Source organism: Garra rufa, chromosome 2 (genome assembly GCF_049309525.1).
Source record: "Garra rufa chromosome 2, GarRuf1.0, whole genome shotgun sequence".
Lineage (NCBI taxonomy): Eukaryota > Metazoa > Chordata > Actinopteri > Cypriniformes > Cyprinidae > Garra > Garra rufa.
The window spans coordinates 26,912,192-26,935,245 of record NC_133362.1 but is presented as its reverse complement, the minus strand read 5'-3'; the positions used below and the strand labels follow the sequence as shown (position 1 = coordinate 26,935,245).

Genomic DNA, 23,054 nt, shown 5'->3' with positions numbered 1-23,054 from the left:
TTTTTGGCATATCTCGGACCCTAGGCTGACCAGAGAGACGCGGTTTTTTCACAGACAATTTATGGGGCAGGCAGCGAGCGGATCGTGATGAAAGGTCAGCTGAAATTGACACTTTATGTTTTAGGCTAGAAATCGCTGATACAACCTTTAACCTAAGCATTTGACCAAGTTAAAAGTATAGATGTCATACTGCAATACCTATTTACATTTATGTTATCTTATTATGTAACTGACTGTTAAGGTTGTTCCCTGGTCTTGTAATGTTTATCCTGTCCAGCCCCACAGAATTTAAACGGTCATACATTGAGAACACTGTGCACTCATCTGTGTGAGAAGCGCCCCCTGTTGGTGACTCTGCCTCCTCACAAGCCTCAGGATTTGCACTCCATCCCATTCGTCCGTCTCGGAGCATTACATCCTGACACATTGGTTCATGCTCTGCTTAGGGTTAAACACCGGAAATTAATCACAGGTATAATCCAGCAATGAGATTACATAAAAGTAGCAATGGTTTCATTTACCCGGGTGAGCGGTCTAATATACAGAAAAGTATGAGGCCACTGCTGACATGATTGACCAATCAGGTTTGAGTATTTCACAGAGACATTTAATAAATTGGTTTATATGTGCCTTGTACTACATTCACTTTACATATCAAATCTCGAAGGCATCTAGCAGACATTTTTGTGTTTAGAATGCTGTTTTGTTTGATTTTAGCCTGGCGTGATGAAGCAGAGGGGGTATCCAGAGCTGGAGGTGTACTAAAAGCCATTTTGAATGTAGAGCAAGGAGATGGTCAACAAGGTGCTGTCATACTTTGGGGAGCTGCTCTTTCTTGGCTGCAGCGTTTGGAGAGGAACAAAGGTGTTTTATAATTCACTAGTTTAACCAGAGGCCCGGGGCCCAATAGAGGGCCTCAGCAACCTTGCATGGTGGTGGAAGGATGACTTAAATAATGTTCATTTAATATATTATTTATTTATCTAATATAGTAAAAATGTAAATATGTATTTATTAATACACACTACTGGTCAAAAGGTTTTGTACATTAAGATTTTAAAGAAGTCTTTTCTGCTCACCAAGCCTGCATTTATTTGATCCAAAATGCAGCAAAAGCAGTAATATTGTGTAATATTTTTACTATTTAAAATAACTTCTTTCTATTTGAATATATTTTAAAAGGTAATTTATTCCTGTGATACAAAGCTTAATTTTTAGCATCATTACTCCAGTCTTCAGTGTCACATGATCTTTCCGAAATCATTCTAATATGCTGATTTGCTGTTCATGTAAGATTTATTATTATTATTATTATTATTATCAATAATAATTAAAACTGTTGAGTATTTTTTTTATTATTTATCTTATTTATCTTTGACAATTAGAAAGATCCAAGGATTAGCATTTATCTGAAATAAAAAGTTTTTGTAACATTATACACTATACCATTCAAATGCTTGGAGTCTTTTTTTTGTTTTGTATTTTTGGGAAATTATAGAAATGAATACTTTTAAAGCAAGGATGCTTTAAATTGATCAAAAGTGATGATAAAGACATTTATAATGTTACAAAATATTTCTATTTTAGATAGATGCTGTCCTTCTGAACTTTCTATTTATAAAAAAAACCCTGCAAAATATTATAATGATTTCTGTAGGGTTATGTGACTGGAGTAATGATGCAAAAAAATTCTTTAAAATCACAGGAATAAATTACAGTGGATATAAAAAGTCTACACGTCTCTGTTAAAATGCCAGGTTTCTGTGATGTACAAAATTAGACATTTTTTTTTACAGCACTCGGCCATTTTGGGTATGAGTCTATCAGCATGGCACATCTCGGCTTGGTAATATTTGCCCACTTTTCTTATTAAAAACGCTTCAAATCTGTCAGATTGTGAGGGCAAGTTCTGTGCACAGCCCTCTTCAGATCACCATACAGATTTCTAAATCGTATTTAGGTCTGGCTGGGTCTTTTCAAAACTTTAAGCTTTTTCTGTTGAACCCATTGTTTCGTTGATTTGGATGTATTCTTTGGGTCGTTCCTCTTCATCTTCAGTTTTCTATCAGAAGCCTGAAGGTTGTGTGCCAATATTGACTGGTATTTGGAACTGTTCATAATTCCCTCCACCTTGACTTAAGGCCCCAGGTCCAGTTGAAGAAAAACAGCCCTAGAGCATGAAGCTGCCACAAACCATGCTTCACTGTGGGTATGGTGTTCTTTTGGTGATTATGATACCTTTTGGAATTATGGCCAAAAAGTTTAACCTTTAACACACATTTCCATGCTTTTGGGAAACTTCAAATGCGTTTTTGCAAAATTCTGCTGGGCTGGGATGTTCCACCTTGCCACCCTACCCCATATCCCAGACATATACAGAATATTGGAGATTGTTGTCACATGTTCTACACAGCCAGTACTTGCCAGAAATTCCTGCAGCTCCTTTAATGTTGCTGTAGCTCTTGGCAGCCTCCCAGTTTTTGTAGGGCCGTCCAGTTCTTGGCAATGTCACTGTTGCACCATATTTTCTCCACTTGATGATGACTGTCTTCACTGTGTTCTATCTAATGCTTTGGAAATTCTTTTGTACCCCTCTCCTGACTGATACCTTTTAACAATGTGATCCCTGTGATGCTTTGGAAGCTCCCTGTGGACCATGGCTTTTGATGTAAGATACGACTAAAAATGCCTACTAGCACAGTTGAACTTCATTTGGGGTTAATCAGAAGCATTTTAAATGATGGCAGGTGTGTAGTTACTACTATTTGACATGAGTTTGAATGTGATTGCTTAATTCTGAACACAGCCACATCTCCAGTTATAAGAGGGTGTGCACACTTACGCAACCACATTTTTATTATTATAATTTTTTTACTTCCCCCTAAAAGTTAACAATTTGTTTTACAATTTAATTGTACAGGTTATAGGTCACATTAATGGTGGAAAAAGTTTTGAAATTATTTATCTTGGTATAATTTATTTTACATCACAGAAAACTGCCATTTTAACAGGGGTATGTAGACTATTTATATCCACTGTATATTCAAATAGAAAACAGTCATTTTAAATAGTATAAATATTTCAAAATGTTACTGTTTTTGCTGTACTTTGGATCAAATAAATGTATGCTTGGTGAGCAGAAAAGACTTCCTTAAAAACATTAAAAATCTGTCCAAAAACTTTTGACTAGTAGTATAATAAAATGCTCACAATTTTGTTTAGCAAATGCAAATATTATTATTATTTATTATTTTATTTTTGAGGGGTATTTTTTGTATGATTTTGTATTATATGTATTGCTAATGCACGTTACAGATGCTGTGTGGGAGTTCAAGTTGCTGCTAGTGAGACAGGATGTGACCTCAAGTTTGCTAGAGTTGCATTCTACTCCATGGAGCACCTGTCAGCCTCTCTTTCCTGATGACAATCGATGTAAGGAGTTTTACAACACTGTCCGCTCACAGAGGACCGCTAGCAGCTTTGAGATTGATCTCAGCACACTCCTGTCCCAGAAACACTCAGGTAGAACTTTTTGTTGATAAATTTGTGCAGTATAATTAATCATGGTTACATTAAAACTCTCTTGTTTACACACTCATTAGGTGATGTAGAGCTGAGAGTTAAAATCATGGCGTTCCAGTTCCAGAGCAGTCCATCCCAAGAGGCCTTGCTGTTAATAGATGGCAACACGCCCTTGGAGACAATCTTGGACATAGTGTCCGGTGACATCATCTTTGCTGGCTGCGGTCAGTGCGCTGCAGAACTGGAAACAGATGAGAACAGCATATACAGACCCTGCTATCCCTGCCTGCCACACACAGGAGTGCGTCGCTATTATAGGTCTGATTTATTTCTTTGTCTCATCCAAAGTATATGTATGTCTGTAAATATATATATATTGATTTATATACACAGTCAAGCCCGAAATTATTCATACCCCTGGCAAATTCTGACTTAAAGTTACTTTTATTCAACCAGCAAATTTTTTTTTTGACCGGAAATGACGCAGGCTTCTCCCAAAAGATAATAAGACGATGTACAAGAGGCATCATTGTGGAAAAAAAATATTTTTCAACTTTTATTTACATTTGAACAAAAAGTGGCATGTCCAAAATTATTCATACCCTTTGCAAACTGTCCCAGTCTATGGGAAAATCCAAAGTTCTATACTATTCCAAATAGTTCAAGCTGTTCTAAAGCATCCTAATTACCCTGATTCATTGGAATTCATTGGGAACAAATTTAATCAACTCAACAGGTGAAAAACAGAAGCTCTCTGCTGTTGGTTTGTGGAGCTCACTGAGGACCTGCAGCTGCACAATGTGGCTGTTTACAAGTCAGGAAAGGGCTATAAGACCATATCTAAATGTTTTGAAGTTCCAGTGGCTGCAGTGCAAAGCATTATTAAAAGACGTTCCGCACTGTGAAAAATCTCAGAGGACGTGGTCGGAAGCCAAAAGTGACATCTGTGCTGGCAAGGAGGATAGTGAGAGAGGTAAAAAAGAATCCAAGGATCAACACCAAGGCCATCCTGATGAATCTGGGCTCTGTTGGTGGCAACATCTCAAGGCAGACAGTCCAACGGACACCGCACACCACTGGGTTCCACGGACGCAGACCAAGAAGGACACCACTTCTCCAGATAAGGCACACAAAAGCCCGCTTAGCCTTTGCAAATGCTCATCTGAAAAAAGAAGAAGACTTCTGGTATCTGTTTTATGGTCAGATGAAACAAAAATTGAATTGTTTGGCCACAATGATGTAGCCTTATTGGCGTAAAAGAAGGAGAAGTCTTTAACCCTATCCACTGTCAAACATGGTGGTAGGAACCTAATGTTTTGGGGGTCTTTTTCAGCCGGTGGACCAGGGAACCTAAACACAACATCAACTTGGCCACCAGTGGACATTACAGCACGACAACGACCCAAAACCCACAGCAAAAGTGCTGAAAAATGGTTAGCAGACAAAAACATTAACGTTTTGCAGTGGCCCAGCCAGAGTCCTGACTTAAATCCAATTTAGAATCTGTGGAGGGAGCTAAAGATCAGGGTAATGGCAAGGAGACCCTCCAACCTTAAAGAGTTGGAGCTCATCGCTAAAAATAAATGGGCAAAAATACCAGTGGAGACATGCAGAAGGCTGGTCAGCGATTATAGAAAGCATTTGATTGCTGTAATAGCCAATAGGCTTTTCTATTGATTATTGAGAAAGGTGTGAATAATTTTGGACATGCCACTTTTTGTTCAAATGTAAATAAAAGATGAGTAATATTTTTTTCCACAATGATGCCCTTGTACATTGTCTTATTATCTTCTGGGAGACGTCTGTGTTATTTCTAATAAAAAAAGAAACTTGCTGGTTGAATAAAAGTAACTTAAAGTCAGAATTTTATATATATATATATATGCGCGCACACACACACACACACGCTACCGGTTAAATGGTAATATTGTGAAATATTTGTACAATTTACAATTTAAAATATCTGTATTCTATTTTTAAATGTAATTTATTCTTTAGTCCTTACTCCAGTCTTCAGTGTCACATGATCCTTCAGAAATCATTCTAATATGCTTATTTCTTATGTATTATTTATAAGCATTTATTATTAGTCCTATTAGAAGCTACCCAGTTATCTAAATCTACTTCTTCATCATGACTTGTCTTTGTAGGCCAGTTGTTTTAACTGTGAGAGCTGGAGATGATCAAATCTGTGTGCAAGTCCCTCCTGCTCTAGTGCAGAAGATCCTCCTGAACACTCCCCCAGATAAGCTACATAAGAGCATAGGTGAAGTACTTCCCTGTTTTTCCCCTTCTCCAGTGGTTACAGTACCTTTATTTGTATCTTGATACATATATGTGATTTGTTTTATATATGTTTAAATATTGTAAAGGCTGTAATTTTTTTGTCTCTAGCCCCAGCATCAGAGGTGAGGTTCATTCAGGTAGTAGCAAACAGGATCAGTTCCATATTGACCCCCATGAAGAACACATTTCTCCTGACTGTCCGAAGCCATTTCCAGTGTGATGACAACAGCATTCCTGTCATTCAGAACTTTTTATTATTAGATTTTAGCTCAATAGCGGCATGAAGAATATTCATGTATTTTTAAGATGACGCCATGTATTTTTATAGTCTATGATTAAGCTGTGTTAAGGTCATAGATCATGTCTAATTTTAATAACACGTGAGTATTGTGCATCCTGGTTATTTTTTGAAAGATGCATTTATAATGTTGCTTCAGCTGTAATTTAAATGTATTAAATAAATTTAGGGTCTACCCTCAATATTGTCAATAGTGGGGGGAAGAAAGTTTGTTCAAAATTTTGGGATCAGTACGAGTTAAAGAAGTCTCTTATGCTTATCAAAGTTTCATTTATTTGATTAAAAATACAAAAAAAATATTATTAAATTATTAATATTATGAAATATTAATGCAAATTAAAATAACAGTTTTATATTTTATTATATTTAAAAATATAATTTATTCCTGTGTTGGCAAAGCTGAATTTTCAGCAGCCATTACTCCTGTCTTCAGTGTCACACGATCCTTCAGAAATCATTTTAATATGCTGATTTATTATGAATGTTGGAAAAAGTTGTGCTGCTTAATATTTTTTGGAACGTGATACTTTTTTCAGGATTATTTAATGAATAAAAAGTTAAAAAGAACAGGATTTTTCACAAACAGAAATCCTTTCTGACAATGTCAAGTCTTTACTATCACTTTTGATGAATTTAACACATCATTTATATTAAAGAAAGAAAGATTTTTTTTACTGACCCCAAACTTGGAATGGTATAGTGTATATTGTTACAAAAGATGTCTATTTTAAATGAATGCTGTTCTTCTTTACGTTTAATCATCAAAAAAATCCTAAGTCAAAATAAATAAATGAATAAAAATAAGCTGCACAACTGCTTCCAACATTAATAATAAATCAGTATATTAGAATTTTTTTTAAGGATCATGTGACACTGAAGACTGGAGTAATGATGCTTAAAATTCAGCTTTGCATCACCATAATAAATTATACTATAAAGTATATTAAATTAGAAAACCACTATTTTAATTTGCAATAATAATTCACAATATTACTGTTTTTTTCTGTATTTGTAATAAAATAAACGCAGCCTTGATGAGCAGAAAAGGCATCTTTAAAAAACCTTACAAATTTTACTGATTCCAAACTTTTGAACGGCAGTGTGTGTATATTATACATAAAACTTAATAAAAAATACTAAAGCAGTCCTGTCTGTTGCATTATTATATGTTACCATAATACATATATATATATATATTATTTGAAGAATTCATAGTCGAACTTTGCTATATGCTTTTAGTATGAGATGATTATTTTTTAAGCAGTGTTATTTTATTAGCTGTTTTTCGAGCGGAAGTTTTGGAGAGCATGCAAATCGTGCTCCGTCTAAGAACCAATCAAAACTCTCCAATCAAGCCACGTGATTGCGGAATTCCCCTTTGAGACGGGGCTTTCCAGCAGCAGTAGAGTCTTCGATTCATAAACTCGCGTTGAGTGCTCACTAAATATTTATTAAAGAAACTGGAAAAGATTGATTTGATGGATGGTGCATTTTGTTTATGTTTTTGTGGCGTTTGCTAAGATCTTAGCAGTCGTTTAGTTAAGTTGACGTCAAACAGAAACTACACACGCCTGTCCAAGGTAAGTTAGATATATTCTCAATTATGTTTTATGTAAAACGAAATTATCATTATTACCGAGCAGGTTTGTAACGAGGCATGTGGGTTTTAAAAAAGTAACATAGAAAATACTAGTCTGCTTTCTTATTCGGAAATAATGACTCAGTTGCATACTACATAGACAAATCTATTTTAAGTTTGTTTTGAAAACATCACAGAGATGCTGTACAGTTAACATGGTGTGCTCTCGCTTGTATACAATAGTGCGTCTCTTAGTAATAAAACCGTAACAAATGCTTTAATGAGCTATTTTATGCTCATTAATATCACGTATCAAAAAAAGGGTACACATGTTGTCCCGTGTGTTTTGCTGCTGTTCGTGCGAGTCTGCGGGAAATTCCCATCAAAAGTCAGTACTTTTTGGATCTGACTTACATGTGCAGGGGAAACACATCCCCATCGAACACTTTGTACGCGCTCATCATTTCCATTATTTTCAACCTGACAGGAGTCCAGAGTAGGTTCGGATGACCCTACAGAACACAGAATGGCTGGAGCACTAAGGTACAATTTTATTCACTATTGTTGTGTCTCACATCCTAGTGAGCTGTCTACCTGTGCAGCCTTTCATTGGGCATCATTGGCATAGGCTTGTAATTAGTCAGATTTCCACACTGAAACTAATAGACTTGTAATATGTAAATAATCAAACAACGGTTTGTTTGCCTTTTGTAGAAGAGTTTAAACGGGACAGGTTTATTGTGCTTTTTCTACATTAAAAAAAAAGTTGTTTTAAAAGGAACCTGTTTATTTTCTTGTGGTTAGCGTGAGGCAAATCTGCTTGTTTTTAACCTTTTTTTATTAAGAGTTTATAAACTTTAATAACTGTCCAAAAATAATTTTGTGATTCTGTTTTAAGAGATATATATGTTTCAAGAAACGTATATGTTCAAATAAATTACACAAACATACTGAAAGACATGATATCACTTATATATTTAGTTTTTGGTGTTGTTATCATTTTAACAAAATAGGATTGATTTTTATAATTAATTCATTTGATTAAGTCATTTTGCACCTTTGGATTTTCACAGTGGCCTCCTGGCGGTCTCCAGGCCCCATTTATTTAGACTGAGGAAACCACTTTGTCATTCTTTTGCATTTTCTTAATGAATCGTTTTGTCTATATTTGACATGCTTTAGATTTAGGGGGTTGTTTGAGTGAAATGAAGATGCTATCATTTCACAGAAGAAGGACAGGATGTGGTTGTCATCCAGAAGAGTTTTACTCTCTTTTCAGTGACGTCAGGATTTGCAATTTTACTCAAAGTGAGCCCTGACACCTCAGAAAGAAAATTCATAGTTTACTCAACTAAGTGAGCCCTGACACCTCAGAAAGAAAATTCAGTTTACTCTGCTAGTTGTCCCATGGGTTTAAAAATATCTGCTACTTTAGAGACATCTTATTACAGCTCATCCTGAACAATACGATGCTTCCTCTTTCCTGTCAACGGCAGTTAAAGTAAACACTTGTGCAATCCTATCATCCATTGTAGCCAAGCGCAGCTAATAAAATAGTAATGATAAGGGTGTAAATGAAACCAAACATTTACGTTTCTCCTCATGTATTAGTAAGTATATAATTTAGAGATCTTCAGCTCAATTTCCTGTTTGGTTTACAGTGGAAGTGTTTGTGGGTTAAAAAAGATTTGTGGCTGCAAATGCGGGGTAACAAATGGGGGGCAATCCCCATCTTTCAGGGCTGTTCTCATGGCATTTACAGAGATTTCTGACTAATTCAGTTACACAGACTCAGAAATGTGTTTTTAGTAAATTACACCTAGGTGGACTTTTTTAGTTTTTCACGGAATTTAATCTAAATATTGATAGAGGAGTAATAATTATAGGAATTTTGTTTCAAAAGTACCTCAAAAAAAAAAAAAAAAAAAGAGAAGGGAATTCAAAAAAGTCTTTGGAAAGTTGAGGAAATTCAGATATGAGAAGACCTGATGTCAGAGTGTGAATAAGCTTGTACCTGCATTTCTTAGGATCTGACATAAGTGGCAGCAGTGAGCTGGTATTCTGGGGGCTTTCCTCTGTTTTTTTTGCTGCCTTACTTCCTGGAAGTAATGCAAGCGAGTCAGCCAGACAGAAGGAGGGAGGTAGAGTAAAAAAAATCCGGTGCGCATATCCTTGTTCTGACACTGAAAGTGAAACAGACTTTGCGTGAGTTCTTTGTGTAAATCTGAGAGCTTCTTTCTCTGCATTTTGTTTGTTAGGTAGGGTAATTGTACGCCTTCTTACGTGTAGGTCAGAGGACTGCTGTGGGGAAAAAACTGGGGAAATTAAATGCATCTGTAGGGGTTTAGCAGCTCAGTTGATGTTTTGATTCAGCTACATGACTGTATTAGAGCACCTTACCTCTTGGGTTTTTTTGGAGTTGTGGGTTTGTCTCTGTGTGAGACGTTCTCAATAAGAGCTTCTCTGTTTCTTCTATATTACAGGATGGATGATGCACAGTATCCCATGAAGTTTAACAATGAGGTGAGCCACATGTTGTCAGTATTACTGTTGTGGTTTTATCTAATAACAGATGTTTGATTTAGAGTGACGATTCTTTGCACAATATATTGGTACCATATTGGTTATCTCTTCAGTATAACTGTATCAGCCAAAATGGCATATTTCAATTTAATGGTCATTTCTCATATATTTGGCTTTGAATTTACAGTTATCAAACACTAACTTAAAGTTAATCTTTAAAAACACCAAGAATGTAATAAAACTTAAATGAATATTTAAAATTGAATATCAATACTGTATAATTTGAATGCAGATTCACTTGTAGTGTGTTGTTTTTATGGTGCATCCTTACTTTTCATCCTTATCCTTGTGATTTGTGCTAAAGGTTTGGTTTTAATACACACATGAATATATACTTAATATAAAACACCAACATTTTGCACATGGCATCTTTTGTACTTACAGTTTATGGTGGATCTTCAATATCTACATGAACCTTTCGAGGTGAAGCCTGAACCCTATGTGCCAGAGACAGGTAAGTTAACAATGTGTGTTAATATCATGACGTTTTTGGTTTAACTTTTGATTTAAAATAGAAAAAAAAAGTAAAGATGATCTGATCTTTATTCCAGTTCATGGGCCTTACCTACAGATAATTGAGGAGCCAAAGCAGGTACAAAGTCTTTATACACTACCAGACAAAAGTTTTTAAGATTTTTAAGTGTCTTCTGCTCACCAAGCCTGCATTTGTTTAATCCAAAATACAGAAAAATCTGAAAGATTGTGAAATATTTTTACTATTTAAAATAACTGTTTTCTATTTTAATATATTTTAAAATGTTATTTATTCCTGTGATCAAAGCTAAATCCTTCAGAAATCATTTTTGTTTATCAATATTTAAAACAGTTGAGCACATTTTATTTCAAGATTCTTTGATGAATAGAAAGATCCAAAGATTATAAAGGCATTTATAATGTTACAAAATATTTCTATTTCAGATAAATGTTGTTATTCTGAGCTTTCTATTCATCAAAGAAAACCTGAACAATTCTACTTAGCAGTTTTAAACATAATAATAATAATAATAATAAAATACATGTTTTTTGAGCAGCAAATCAGAATATTAGAATGATTTCTGACGGATCTTGTGATTGGAGTAATGATGCTAAAAATTCAGCTTTGAAATCACAGGAATAAATTACATTTTGAAATATATTCAAATAGAATGCAGTCATTTTTAATAGTAAAAATATTTCAAAATCTGACTGTTTTTGGTGTACTTTGGACCAAATAAATGCAGGCTTGGTGAGCAGAAGAGACGTTTTTAAAAACATTGTTTTACATGCTTTATTTCCACAGTATTTGACAATACTGACATGTTCATGTAAAAGTACATAATTTTATGGGTGATGACAAGTCATTTTGTGCACATGCGTAATGTGTTGCACTGAAGGCAATGTGGGATAATTCCAAAAAGTATGCACTGGAATTCCCCAAAACAGGGTTTTATCAGTGAGTAAGGTGAATAACACTTTGTGTATGTTACAGAGAGGATTCAGATTTCGTTATGAATGTGAGGGCCCATCCCATGGTGGTCTGCCAGGGGCCTCCAGTGAGAGAAACAGACGAACGTATCCCACAGTCAAGGTGGGTTATGTAACATGGAAAATGTAACGATGTAGGTTTTAAATAAACAGCGCATTTATAAACACACACATTCTCCTTCTGTAGGTGTCAAACTACGTGGGTCATGCTCGCGTAGAAGTTCAGCTAGTGACACACACAGACCCCCCTCGTGTTCACGCGCACAGCCTGGTGGGTCGCCATTGTAATGACAACGGAATATGTACCATTGACGTCGGGCCTAATGATCTCACAGCACAGTGAGTGCACACTATTACTGTTCATCATGCTCATATGATCTTTCTTTGTTATTATGATTAAAGTGAATTGCGTAAGGCATTGTATGTGCACCATCATGTGACGCTTGAGGCTTTTGAGTGATGTTTGTATGTAGTTGTGCAATCTTAATTCATTCTCACATCCTCTATGTCTAGATTCAGTAATTTAGGCATCCTCCATGTCACTAAAAGAGGAGTAGTTGAAGTATTAACAAAAAGGCTGAGAGAAGAGAAGAGGAGGATGAAAGATCCAGGATATAAATGTACCGGTAAGTCTGTGATTTCATTTTTCAACTGGATACACAGTAACTGCTTACTGTTTACATGCTCATTTGACATGCTTTCTCTCTGCTATTCACATACAGATGCAGAGGAACAAGCTTTTTTGCAAGAGGCCAAAGAACTGGGCAAAAACATGGACCTAAATATTGTGAGGTTAAAGTTCACTGCTTACCTGCAGGACAGCAATGGGAGTTTCACAAGAGCTTTGAAGCCAGTTGTCTCCAACCCTATCTATGATAGTAGTAAGTCCTGCCAAACAACATAAGAGAACCAATTAAATTCAATTTTATAAATTAGTTTTACTTTAAATTTTTTATATGATTATAGAATTTCCAGTTTTTATGCAATTGTCACTTTTTTTTTAGAAGGAAGTTACTATTATTTTGCGAGGATGCATTAAATTGATCAAACGTAACAGTAAGAACTGGTTTAAAAGGAAAAATAATGAGATTTTACTCAAATAGGTTTTCTATTTTTTTTCCTTCTTGAATTTAGAAAAATGTAATTAGTTTGTTGTCTTTTATTTTATAATTTAGTTTTACTTTATATTTGTTATAGAAGGAAATTACTTTTAGTCTGCAAGGATGCATTAAATTGATCAAAAGTAAAGAACTGGTTTAAAAGAAAAAAAGATTTTTCTTAATTTTTTTGTAAATGTATTTAGTTTGTTGTCTTGTTTTATTTTATAATTTAGTTTTACTTTAAATTTGTTATGTAATTATAGAATTTCCAGCTTTTATGCAATTGTCACTTTTTTAGAAGGAAATTAATTTTATTCTGCAAGGATGCATTAAATTGATCAAAAGTAAAAGTAATAACTGGTTTAAAAGGAAAAATAATGTGATTTTACTCAAATACATTTAAAAAAAATGTCCTTCTTAATTTTTTATAAATGTAATTAGTTTGTCTGAAAGAAAATACTTGCAAGGAGACATTAAATTGTTTACAAGTAACAGTAAAAACTGTTCTTCTGACTTTCTGACTTTCCACAAACATTTTAGCTGCATTTTTTTCAAAAGGCAGTGTAAATTAGAAAAATGTGTGTTAATCTCGTTATAACTGATGTTAAAATGTGCTGATCTTTGCCTAGAATCACCAAATGCTTCGAATCTGAAGATCTCCCGCATGGATAAAACCTCTGGAACAGTGCTGGGAGGAGAAGAGGTTTTTCTGCTCTGTGATAAAGTTCAAAAAGGTTATTATGATTATTCAAAATTTTAAAAAAGGATTGATAATTTCAAAAATGATCCCCATCTTTCCCATCCTTTTAGATCAAAAGATGTTTATCTCCTTCATTTCTAGATGATATTGACATTCGTTTTTATGAAGAAGAAGAGGATGGAGGATGGGAGGCATTTGGAGACTTTTCCCCTACTGATGTCCACAAACAGGTGTGTTATAAATTGACAACTACATAAAATGGCTGACAATTCCAGTTTTACTGTCGCATTTTAGTTTTTTACAACAAATGATTAATACCTCTGTTTTTGTTCCCATCAGTATGCAATCGTGTTTAAGACTCCACCATACCGCTGCACAGATATCACACGTCCTGTCACAGTCTTCCTGCAGCTCAAGAGGAAGAAGGGAGGCGACTGCAGCGAACCCAAACAGTTCACGTATATTCCTCATAATCAAGGTTAGCAGTGCTATCTTAAAGATTGCATAAAGCATTTAAACCAACAGATTACCACAAACTGTCATAACATACATATGGGAACCGTTTACATCTCATTATCAGTTTCAACTGTCTCACTTCCTTTTTTGCATTATATACATTACCATTAAAAAGCCTGTGGTCGGTTTCAGCAGCCATTATTCAAGTGTCGCATGATCCTTGAGAAATCATTCAGAAACCATTCTTATTATTAATGTTGACAGTTGTGCTGTTTAATATTTTTGTGGAAACCCTTATATATTGATTTCAGGATTCTTTGACTTAAAAGTTCAGAAGAACAGTGTTTATTTGAAACATTTTTGTAACATTGTAATGTTTTTACTATAAGTTTAATATAATTTAATTCATCCTTGGGTTTTGTAAGATTTAATACATTAAAATGGATAGTTTATCCAAAAATCCAAACATTCTGTCATTAATTACTCATGACGTTCCAAACTCATCAGACCGTCGTTCATCTTCGGAACACAAATTAAGATATTTTTGTGTTGAGAGCTTTCTGACCCTTCATAGACAGCAATGCAAATACCACATTCAAGGCTTAGAAAGGTAGTAAGATCATCGTTAAAATAGTGCAAACAGTATTGAACATAATTTCTTAAAAAAAAAAATCGTACTAACCTTAAACTTTTGAACAGTAGTTTCGAATGTTGTCTATCAGATGTATTTCTCATGTTTGATGACATGTCGGTTCCCATTTCCCTATAGACAAAGAAGAGGTTCAGAGGAAGAGGATGAAGGCACTTCCTCAGCCCTACGATCACTGGCGGGGAGGACCTCAAGGAGGAGCAGGGGCATTTGGAGGTCCTGGATCTGGAACAGGAGGAGGTGGAATGGGAGGAGGTATAACATTTTATATTCCTAAACTCAGAAGCTACCTTTTAGATTCCCAGTTCAATTATTCTGGCTTATACAAGAGTACATGTAACATTTTATGTCAATTTCGCCCCTAGGTTTTCAATTTAATCATCCGATGGATAGTTCAGGGTTTTTCATTGGTGGATGTAGTGGATTTAGCGGCGGGGCACAGATGTCAGGATCCACCCCACAGGCTGATGGATCTCAGACTCAGTCAACAAACACGCAAACTCAGTCTGGATCTCAAATGCAACAGCAGCTCTTTCAGATTGGTGAGTATAATAATGCCAGCTACCGTTAAACTCAAGACGTTGAGATTTTAGTTGCATATGCACTTAGTGATGTATATTTCCTTCCTGTATTGTTTCCAGCCACAGCTCTGCAAAATCGTGCCACTTTGATGGCAAAGTGCTCTGCTCGTGCATTGTTACAGTACTGCAGCACAGGGGATGTGCGCCCTCTGCTGGTTCTGCAAAGACAACTCTGTGGAGTGCAAGACGAGAACGGAGACACGTATGTCTTGTCATATCTCTTCCTTTCAGCTTTTACATGGGCCCAGTGCCTTACACATGTCAACTATACTAAATTAAATTCTAGGTTATCTGACTACCTTTAAACCTTTACAGTATAGTTAATGTATTGTATATTTTTTAATACTGTACATTTAAAGGGATAGTTCACCCAAAAAAGAAAATTCTGTCATTAATTACTCACCCTCATGTCGTTCCAAACTCGTAAGACCTTTATTCATCTTCGGAACACACATTATAGATATTTTTGATGAAATCCTAGAGCTTTCTGACAGAATCATTTTTATGCACAAAAAAAAAAAAAGGGTCGGAACGACATGAGGGTGAGTAATTAATGACAGAATTTTAGGGTGAACTATCCCTTTAACAATCGGACACAGATACAATAATGTTGAATGAAGAGTGAGAATAACTGTAATACAACAGTGATGCAACTTGAAGCTTATTTTAATCTGTACTGTATTTATTTTCCCATAGGCCTCTGCACTTGGCCATTATTCATCAGAAACCTGCTGTGGTGCAACAGCTTATTCAGGCCCTGAGCAACACTCCACAGCAGAAATGTATTAACAAACTCAACAAACTCAATCAGGTAATTTAACAGATATATACTCTTTTTAAACTCCCAGTCCAATTTGAATGGATTTTTTATTTTATTATTATTTAATTAAAATAAAATTTTATTATTTCTTGTTTTGTTTTTTTTATTTTAGTGTATTAATTCATCTTATTTATTTTTTTATTTTAATAATAATTCGATTTTTATTTTACATGTGAACCTGGACCACAAAACCAATCATAAGGGTATACATTTTAAAATAAAGATTTACCTATTAAGATATATTCGAAAGCTTTCTAAATAAGCATTCTATTGATGTATGGTTTGTTTAGAATAGAACAATATTTGGCTGAGATACAACTATTTGAAAATCTGGAATCTTACGGTGCAAAAAAATCTAAATATTGAGAAAATTATCTTTAAAGTTGTCCAAATGATGTTCTTAGCAATGCATATTGAAGAAAAATTAGGTTTTGATATATTTAGTCTTTACTTTATCTTTACTTAATATCCTAATGATTTTTTTGGCATAAAATAAAAATCTATAATTTTGACCCATACAATGTATTGTTGGCTATTGCTACAAATACACCCGTGCTACCTAAGACTGGTTTTGTGTTAAACTTCATCACTCTTTCCTTCTCCAGGCTCCACTGCATCTGGCTGTGATCACAAAGCAGCCCAAGTTAGTTGAGATGCTAATGAAAACAGGGGCAGACCCAAGCCTCCTGGACCACGAGGGCCGGACAGCGCTTCACTTGGCCGCTCACACTGGTGATGAGTCCATACTACGATTGATCCTGGGCATGCTGGGAGAGCGCCATGCCCATTTAATAAACTCTGCTGACTTCTCAGGTAAGAGATACACATGCCATTCCCTCTCCATTTTCACTGAAATGGCGCTTAATGTCTCATCTGGAATATTACAACGTATGTGAACATGCTGAGATTTTTTTTTTTCTTTCCTGTTTTAGGTCAGTATCCAGTTCATCTCGCAGCAAAGAAAGATGGAGAGCACTGTCTTCGATTACTGGTGGAGGCAGGAGCAAAGATTAACATGCCAGAGCAGAAAAGTGGCTGCACAGCACTACACCTGGCAGTGAGGGACAACCTTTTAAAACTGGCCTGTTATCTCATTACTGAGGTAAAGACCAATGGAGGGTTGAACAGTTCAGATTTCTTGTGGTTCTATGGTCATAGTTTTGGTTTACCACTTGTAACGTCACTAAAATTAAAAAAAAAGTTTGAGGGCTGTTAAGATTTGCGACCCTGGACCACAAAACCAGTTTTAAGTAGCATGGGTATATTTATAGCAATAGCCAAAAATACATGTATGGGTCAATTATTGATTTTTCTTTTATGCCAAAAATCATCAGGATATTAAGTAAAGATCGTGTTCCATGAAGATATTTTGTAAACTTCCTACCGTAAATATATTAAAATGTAATTTTTGATTTGTAATGTGCATTGCTAAGAACTTCATTTGGACAACTTTAAAGGCAATTTCCTCAACATTTTGACTTTTTTGCACCCTCAGAATTCAGATTTTCAAATAGTTGTATCTCAGCCAAATATTGTCATATCCTAACAAACTATCCGTTTCAAAAATTTGACTCTTATGACTGGTTTTGTGGTCCAGGGTCACATTTTTAAAATGTTTTTTAAAATAAAATTAAAAGTATTTATTTCTAACCCCAAGTCTTCGAACAATAGTGTATTTTACAACACCATAATCAAACACAGATGTGAATAGTCCTGTTGTCATTCTCAAATATCACTGTGATGCACAGACACAGTTTCAGCATCTGACAAATACTAGAATGGTTTTCATCCAGATTTAACACTTCTTTAGCATACAGGCGCCACAAAGTTTTATGTTTCTTGTTTCTGTTACAGCTGAAGGCTGACGTGAATGCGTGTACCTACGGGGGCAACAGTCCTCTTCATTTTGCTGCCAGTCAGGGCTCCCCGCCTCTCTGCTCCATGCTGATAGCTGCAGGTAACTAGAAACCTTCTTTCCTACAAATTGAATACAAATATGATGTACTTAAACATCTGTGAAGGCCACAATGAAATGTCATTAAGAACATGCTCATGTTGCTTTGTTTCTAGAGCAAAGAATAACATTTACTGAACATAGCTTGTGATTGACATTCCCTAATTATGTCACTCATAATTAATGAAATTTGAACTGACTATCCAATAGCAAATGACTGAAATATGTCAAGTTTTGGTTTAGTGAAATGAAGCGTTGTTTGATTAATGATCTTCATCTTCTGTTTTAGGTGCTGATAAACGCATGGAGAATGATGAGCCTCTTTTTTACCAGAGCTCATCTTCCTCAGATGAAGATGACGAGAGCGAGAAGAATCAAGTCGCCCGGCAGCTTCCAGATCGCATGGTTCAACAAGTTCACTGCATGTCGATATCATCTGAAAGAGGAACATTTAACCCACGCAAGAGACCTGCTGCAGGACACACGCCATTTGACCTGGCCAAATGCCAAAAGGTTTGAGCTTTTGTGTTTGTCATAATCAAATATAAAGTATAAATACATATGTAATAGATCTGACCTCATGAAACCCCACTGTCTTCCGCAGGTTAGAGATCTTCTAGATGGCAGGAAAGGCCCTAAGACTAGTTCACTTGCCCCCAAGAGGACCAAAATAAGCACTGAGGAAGGTAATGAGACTTGGATGCATGATTTATGTTCTCACAAACTCATATTTTATGTGAGTATATGTGACTGATCTGATATTCATCCTCCTGCAGTGAACCAGGGTTTGGACAGTGAGGTGCTTACAAAACTGTGTGGTATTCTCATTGAAGACCACGTACCCTGGAGAGAGCTGGCAGAAAAACTGGGCATGCTCACACTCACTCACCTGTACCAGGATAGTCCCTCACCCTGCCAGAAGCTTCTCGAGAATTACCAGGTAAGCTCAAAATTGATTAAATTCCGTTATAATGCTAAATATTTGGTGATTTTTAAGTCTACACTATGTTTTTTGTTGGAAACAAACAAAATTTAAATAAAGAGCGAATACAACCTATATACACTACCAGTCAAAAGTTTTTGAACAGAAAGATCTTTAATGTTTTTTAAAGAAGTCTCTTCTGCTCACCAAGCCTGCATTTATCTGAAAAATCAAAGCTGTGATCAAAGCTAAATTTTCAGCATCATTACTCCAGTCTTCAGTGTTACATGATCCTTCAGAAATCATTATAATATGCTGAAATTTTTAGTGATTAATATTTAAAACAGTTGGGTCATTTTTTCAGGATTCTTTGATGAATAAAAAGATCCAAAGATCAGCATTTATCTGAAATAAAAAGCTTTTGTAACATTATACACTATACCATTCAATGTTTTTTTTGGAAGGAAATGATAGAGATTGATACACTTATTTAGCAAGGATGCTTTAAATTGATCAAAAGTGATGATAAAGACATTTTATAATGTTACAAAAGATTTCTATTTCAAATAAATGCTGTTTTTCTAAACTTTCTATTCATCAAAGAAACCTGAAAAAAATATATACTCAGCTGTTTTCAACATAATAACAATAAATGTTTTTGACCAGCAAATCAGAATATTAGAAATATGATTTCAGAAGCATCATGTGACTGGAGTAATGCTAAAAATGCAGCTTTGAAATCACAGGAATAAATTACATTTTAAAATATATTAAAGTAAAACAGTTTTATGCTTCAACTGCTAGAGGGCTGAAAGGTACCTAGAGTAGCTTTAATATATTTTTGACCTTTTATTTAACTGAAAATGTTAAGATTTTTTTTAACAAAAAAAAATGTACACTACCAGTCAATTTTTTTTTTTTTTAAATAAGTCTCTTTTGCTCACCAAGCCTGCATTTATTTGATCCAAAGTACAGCAAAAACAGTACAATTCTGAAATATTTTACTATTTAAAATAACTGTTTTCTATTTGAATATATTTTAAAATGTAATTTATTCTTGTGATTTCAAAGCTGAATTTTAAGCGTCATTACTCCAGTCACATGATCCTTCAGAAATCATTCTAATTTTCTGATATAGAAATGCATATAGAAAACGGTTATTTTAAACAGTAAAAATACTTCACATTATTACTGCTTTTGCTGTATTTTGGATCAAATAAATGCAGGATTAGTGAGCAGAGGAGAATTCTTTAAAAAAAAACATTAGAAATCTTACTGTCCAGAAACTTTTGACTAGTAGTGTAAAATGGATTGCTAATCACAGATAATGTAGGCTAAAGCAAATACATTATTAAAACTTTTGAGTACATTTATTTAGTATTTATTAGTATAAATGTAATATAGTTCATATATTGTATTTGTACATTTATTGTTGGTTGGCATCTCCAGATGAATGGTTTATTTAAGCATGTTTATTTGCATGTTCAGTTGAGTGGTGGTCCTGTGGACGGCCTGGTGGAGGCGCTGCAGTCTCTGGGTGTGAGTGAAGGAGTGCGATTGCTGAGAGACAGCCAACCCAGAGAGGACAAGCAGAACACAGGTACCAGTTCACACTCACAGAAAAAACTCGACACGGTCACAAAATCTTTAAACAGTAAATTGTGAATAAAACAGTTTTCCTTTCTTCCAGATTCTAAAGAGGACAGTGGCTTTGGGAGTCAGTCCATTGATGAGGAGATGGGAAATCCTGCAGTGGCCAATCACTGATCATCAGAATCTATTCTTTGAGGACAACTTGGCACTTTATCTGACTGTTTTTTCAGGTGCGAACTGGTGGACTGTTCATCATCTCAATAAAGTGGAAATAACAGCACAGCACAGGAGGAATTGAAAAGGATCGTTTTGAGGTCAAAAGCCCTCGCTGGTATTACATAACAGCAAGACAGCAAGACAGAAATCAGTAGCTTCAAGATACTCAAATCTCCATGGTCTGGAGTAAAGCTGTAGTCTTAGTGTACAATTCTCAATACTTTTGTCTAAACAGCAACTCGATAACTGAGATTTTTCAGTAATTTTAACAGTAATGCAACTGTCATTTCACAACCATGACTGTAATCTCCAAATACTTCTGCAGAATGTTATGAAATGAATGTTTCTAGTAAGCTCTGTTTTGATATATATGCAACCTTAAGAAAAGGCAAAGATGTGATGTAATTAAAAATTTAATTTTCTGATACATCTGGAGACAAATATCAAATACTGTTTATTTATGTGTATTTTTGATTGCAGTTACACGCTTGTTCAGAGGTTGAGTAAATATGTTTGTGTTTCAATAAAGTTATTTCATTATTTTGTGTCTTATATGATGGCTGAATATAACACATTATTAGCCAGTTTTCCAAGGCTACATGATATATTAAACCCATTTAAACATCATAATTAAGCATAATGCTATTGTGAATTCAAAAACACTAAGTTGCGGGTATAATATATGCGCTTTAAAGGGTTACTTCATCCAAAAATAAAAAATAAATCACTCATGATTTACTCACCCTTGAGGCATCCTAGGTGTATATGACTTTCGTCTTTCAGATGAATCCAGTTGGAGTTAAATTAAAAAAATGTCCTGGCTCTTCCAAGCTTTATGATGGCAGTGGGTGGGTGTTTTTGTTCAACAGTCCAAAGGAAGTCCAATAAAGTACATCTATCCATAATTTTAAAAAAGTGCCTCACATGACTCCGGGGGTGAAAAAAATGTAAACAAACGTTGGTTCTCACTAGACTATCATATTCTCACGAGTTTAGATTTATGCCGCGTTCCAGGCAACCCGTTACCCGTGTTTTTCCAACCTTCTACCCGTTAAAGTATACAGGAGCAGCAGTCAAACCCGTGATTTCCCACCCGTGAACTCGTACTAGATCGATGTACTCCCTGTTTGGAGTTCTGACTTGACATAGCCCGCGAAACAACGTCAGCCCCTACAGGGGTCCGTTCTTCGTACCTTGCTTACTACATCCAAGATCAAATGACACATCCAAGATCAAATCATCGCGCTAACTATGAGCTCGCAATTCCGAACGCACCTGTTGTTGATGATTATTAGTATAGCTGGTTGAAGTCATTTGAGATCACTGGGTGGCTTAAAAGGCAGCAACTCTTTGATTGGTCAGCGAACATGTCGAAGGAGCGCGGACAGTATTTTTCTGCAGCAGAGCAAGAACTCTTGATTGAGGGATTTCAGGAGTTTCAGAGTTTAATTAAAACGCAAGGGAACACTGCAAAGGCTGCAAAAGCAAGGAGAGAGGGCTGGCAAAAAGTAGTGAACAAATTAAATGTGTTAATGCTGCCCATGTTACATGTTTTTTCTTGATATGTTATTTTATTTATATTTTTATATATACTACCGTTCAAAAGTTCGGGGTCAGTAAGACTTGTAATAGTCTTTAAAGAAGTCTCTTATACTCATCAAGGCTGCATTTATTTGATTGAAAATACAGGAAAAAAACAGTAATATTGCAAAATGTTTTTATAATATAAAATAATGTTTTTTTTATTTTAACATACTTTAAAATGGAATTTATTCCTGTGATGAAAAGCTGAATTTTTATCAGCTGTTACTCCAGTCTTTAGAAATCATTCTAATATGCTGATTTATTATTAGAATGATCAATGTTGGATAATATCAACAGTTGTGCTGCCAAATATTTTTTGGAACCTATATACCCACACTATAATGTGTGTGTGTGTGTGTGTGTGTGTGTGTGTGTGTGTGTGTGTGTGTGGTCATCATTCGTGTGTGAATCGTCGTAATTATTTTCTACACTTTCTTGCAAGATACTTTTCTTTTCTCACGTGAGTCAGTCGTGCTCTTTAACCAATCAGATGTGACCTCGCCATTTCAACCAATCATAACCCGCCAGGAGCGCAGCCTAAATCCTGTTTACATGAAATAAACCTGGCTGCTCCCAAGCAGGTTTAAGCTTAGGGGCCTGTTGCTATGACAGCAAGTCCGAGATGCGCATCGAAGAACGAAACAATCCAAGAACAGGACAAATCCACAACAATCAAATCCAGCTAACGCGACGTACGAAGAACGGGCCCCAGATGCGGTGTTTATGCAAGTGGTACCAAAGTCAGGT

At 35.3% G+C, this 23,054-nt stretch overlaps 1 protein-coding gene across 2 annotated transcripts in view; it reads left to right on the top strand.

Moving 5' to 3' along the window:
- The window catches only part of LOC141325383 (nuclear factor NF-kappa-B p100 subunit-like), a 33,448-nt gene extending 12,185 nt beyond the window's left edge, over positions 1–21,263 (top strand). The window contains exons 4-32 of one of the 2 annotated variants that reach the window (XM_073834002.1): positions 278–472; positions 718–864; positions 3,316–3,522; positions 3,603–3,840; positions 5,673–5,788; positions 5,917–6,022; positions 8,181–8,228; positions 10,169–10,208; positions 10,653–10,722; positions 10,820–10,860; positions 11,737–11,835; positions 11,920–12,071; positions 12,246–12,358; positions 12,455–12,613; positions 13,462–13,566; positions 13,674–13,762; positions 13,872–14,010; positions 14,758–14,892; positions 15,003–15,179; positions 15,279–15,420; positions 15,915–16,029; positions 16,644–16,851; positions 16,971–17,140; positions 17,893–17,995; positions 18,282–18,505; positions 18,597–18,678; positions 18,769–18,932; positions 20,403–20,514; positions 20,605–21,263. In XM_073834002.1, coding sequence (XP_073690103.1) covers positions 278–472; positions 718–864; positions 3,316–3,522; positions 3,603–3,840; positions 5,673–5,788; positions 5,917–6,022; positions 8,181–8,228; positions 10,169–10,208; positions 10,653–10,722; positions 10,820–10,860; positions 11,737–11,835; positions 11,920–12,071; positions 12,246–12,358; positions 12,455–12,613; positions 13,462–13,566; positions 13,674–13,762; positions 13,872–14,010; positions 14,758–14,892; positions 15,003–15,179; positions 15,279–15,420; positions 15,915–16,029; positions 16,644–16,851; positions 16,971–17,140; positions 17,893–17,995; positions 18,282–18,505; positions 18,597–18,678; positions 18,769–18,932; positions 20,403–20,514; positions 20,605–20,681 — 3,773 coding nt within the window. In that variant the 3' untranslated portion in view covers positions 20,682–21,263. Of the gene's footprint in view, positions 1–277; positions 473–717; positions 865–3,315; positions 3,523–3,602; positions 3,841–5,672; positions 5,789–5,916; positions 6,023–7,501; positions 7,687–8,172; positions 8,229–10,168; positions 10,209–10,652; positions 10,723–10,819; positions 10,861–11,736; positions 11,836–11,919; positions 12,072–12,245; positions 12,359–12,454; positions 12,614–13,461; positions 13,567–13,673; positions 13,763–13,871; positions 14,011–14,757; positions 14,893–15,002; positions 15,180–15,278; positions 15,421–15,914; positions 16,030–16,643; positions 16,852–16,970; positions 17,141–17,892; positions 17,996–18,281; positions 18,506–18,596; positions 18,679–18,768; positions 18,933–20,402; positions 20,515–20,604 lie in introns of those variants that run through there. The other variant, XM_073834001.1, reaches the window with a different exon arrangement.
- Positions 21,264–23,054: the final 1,791 nt, after the last annotated feature.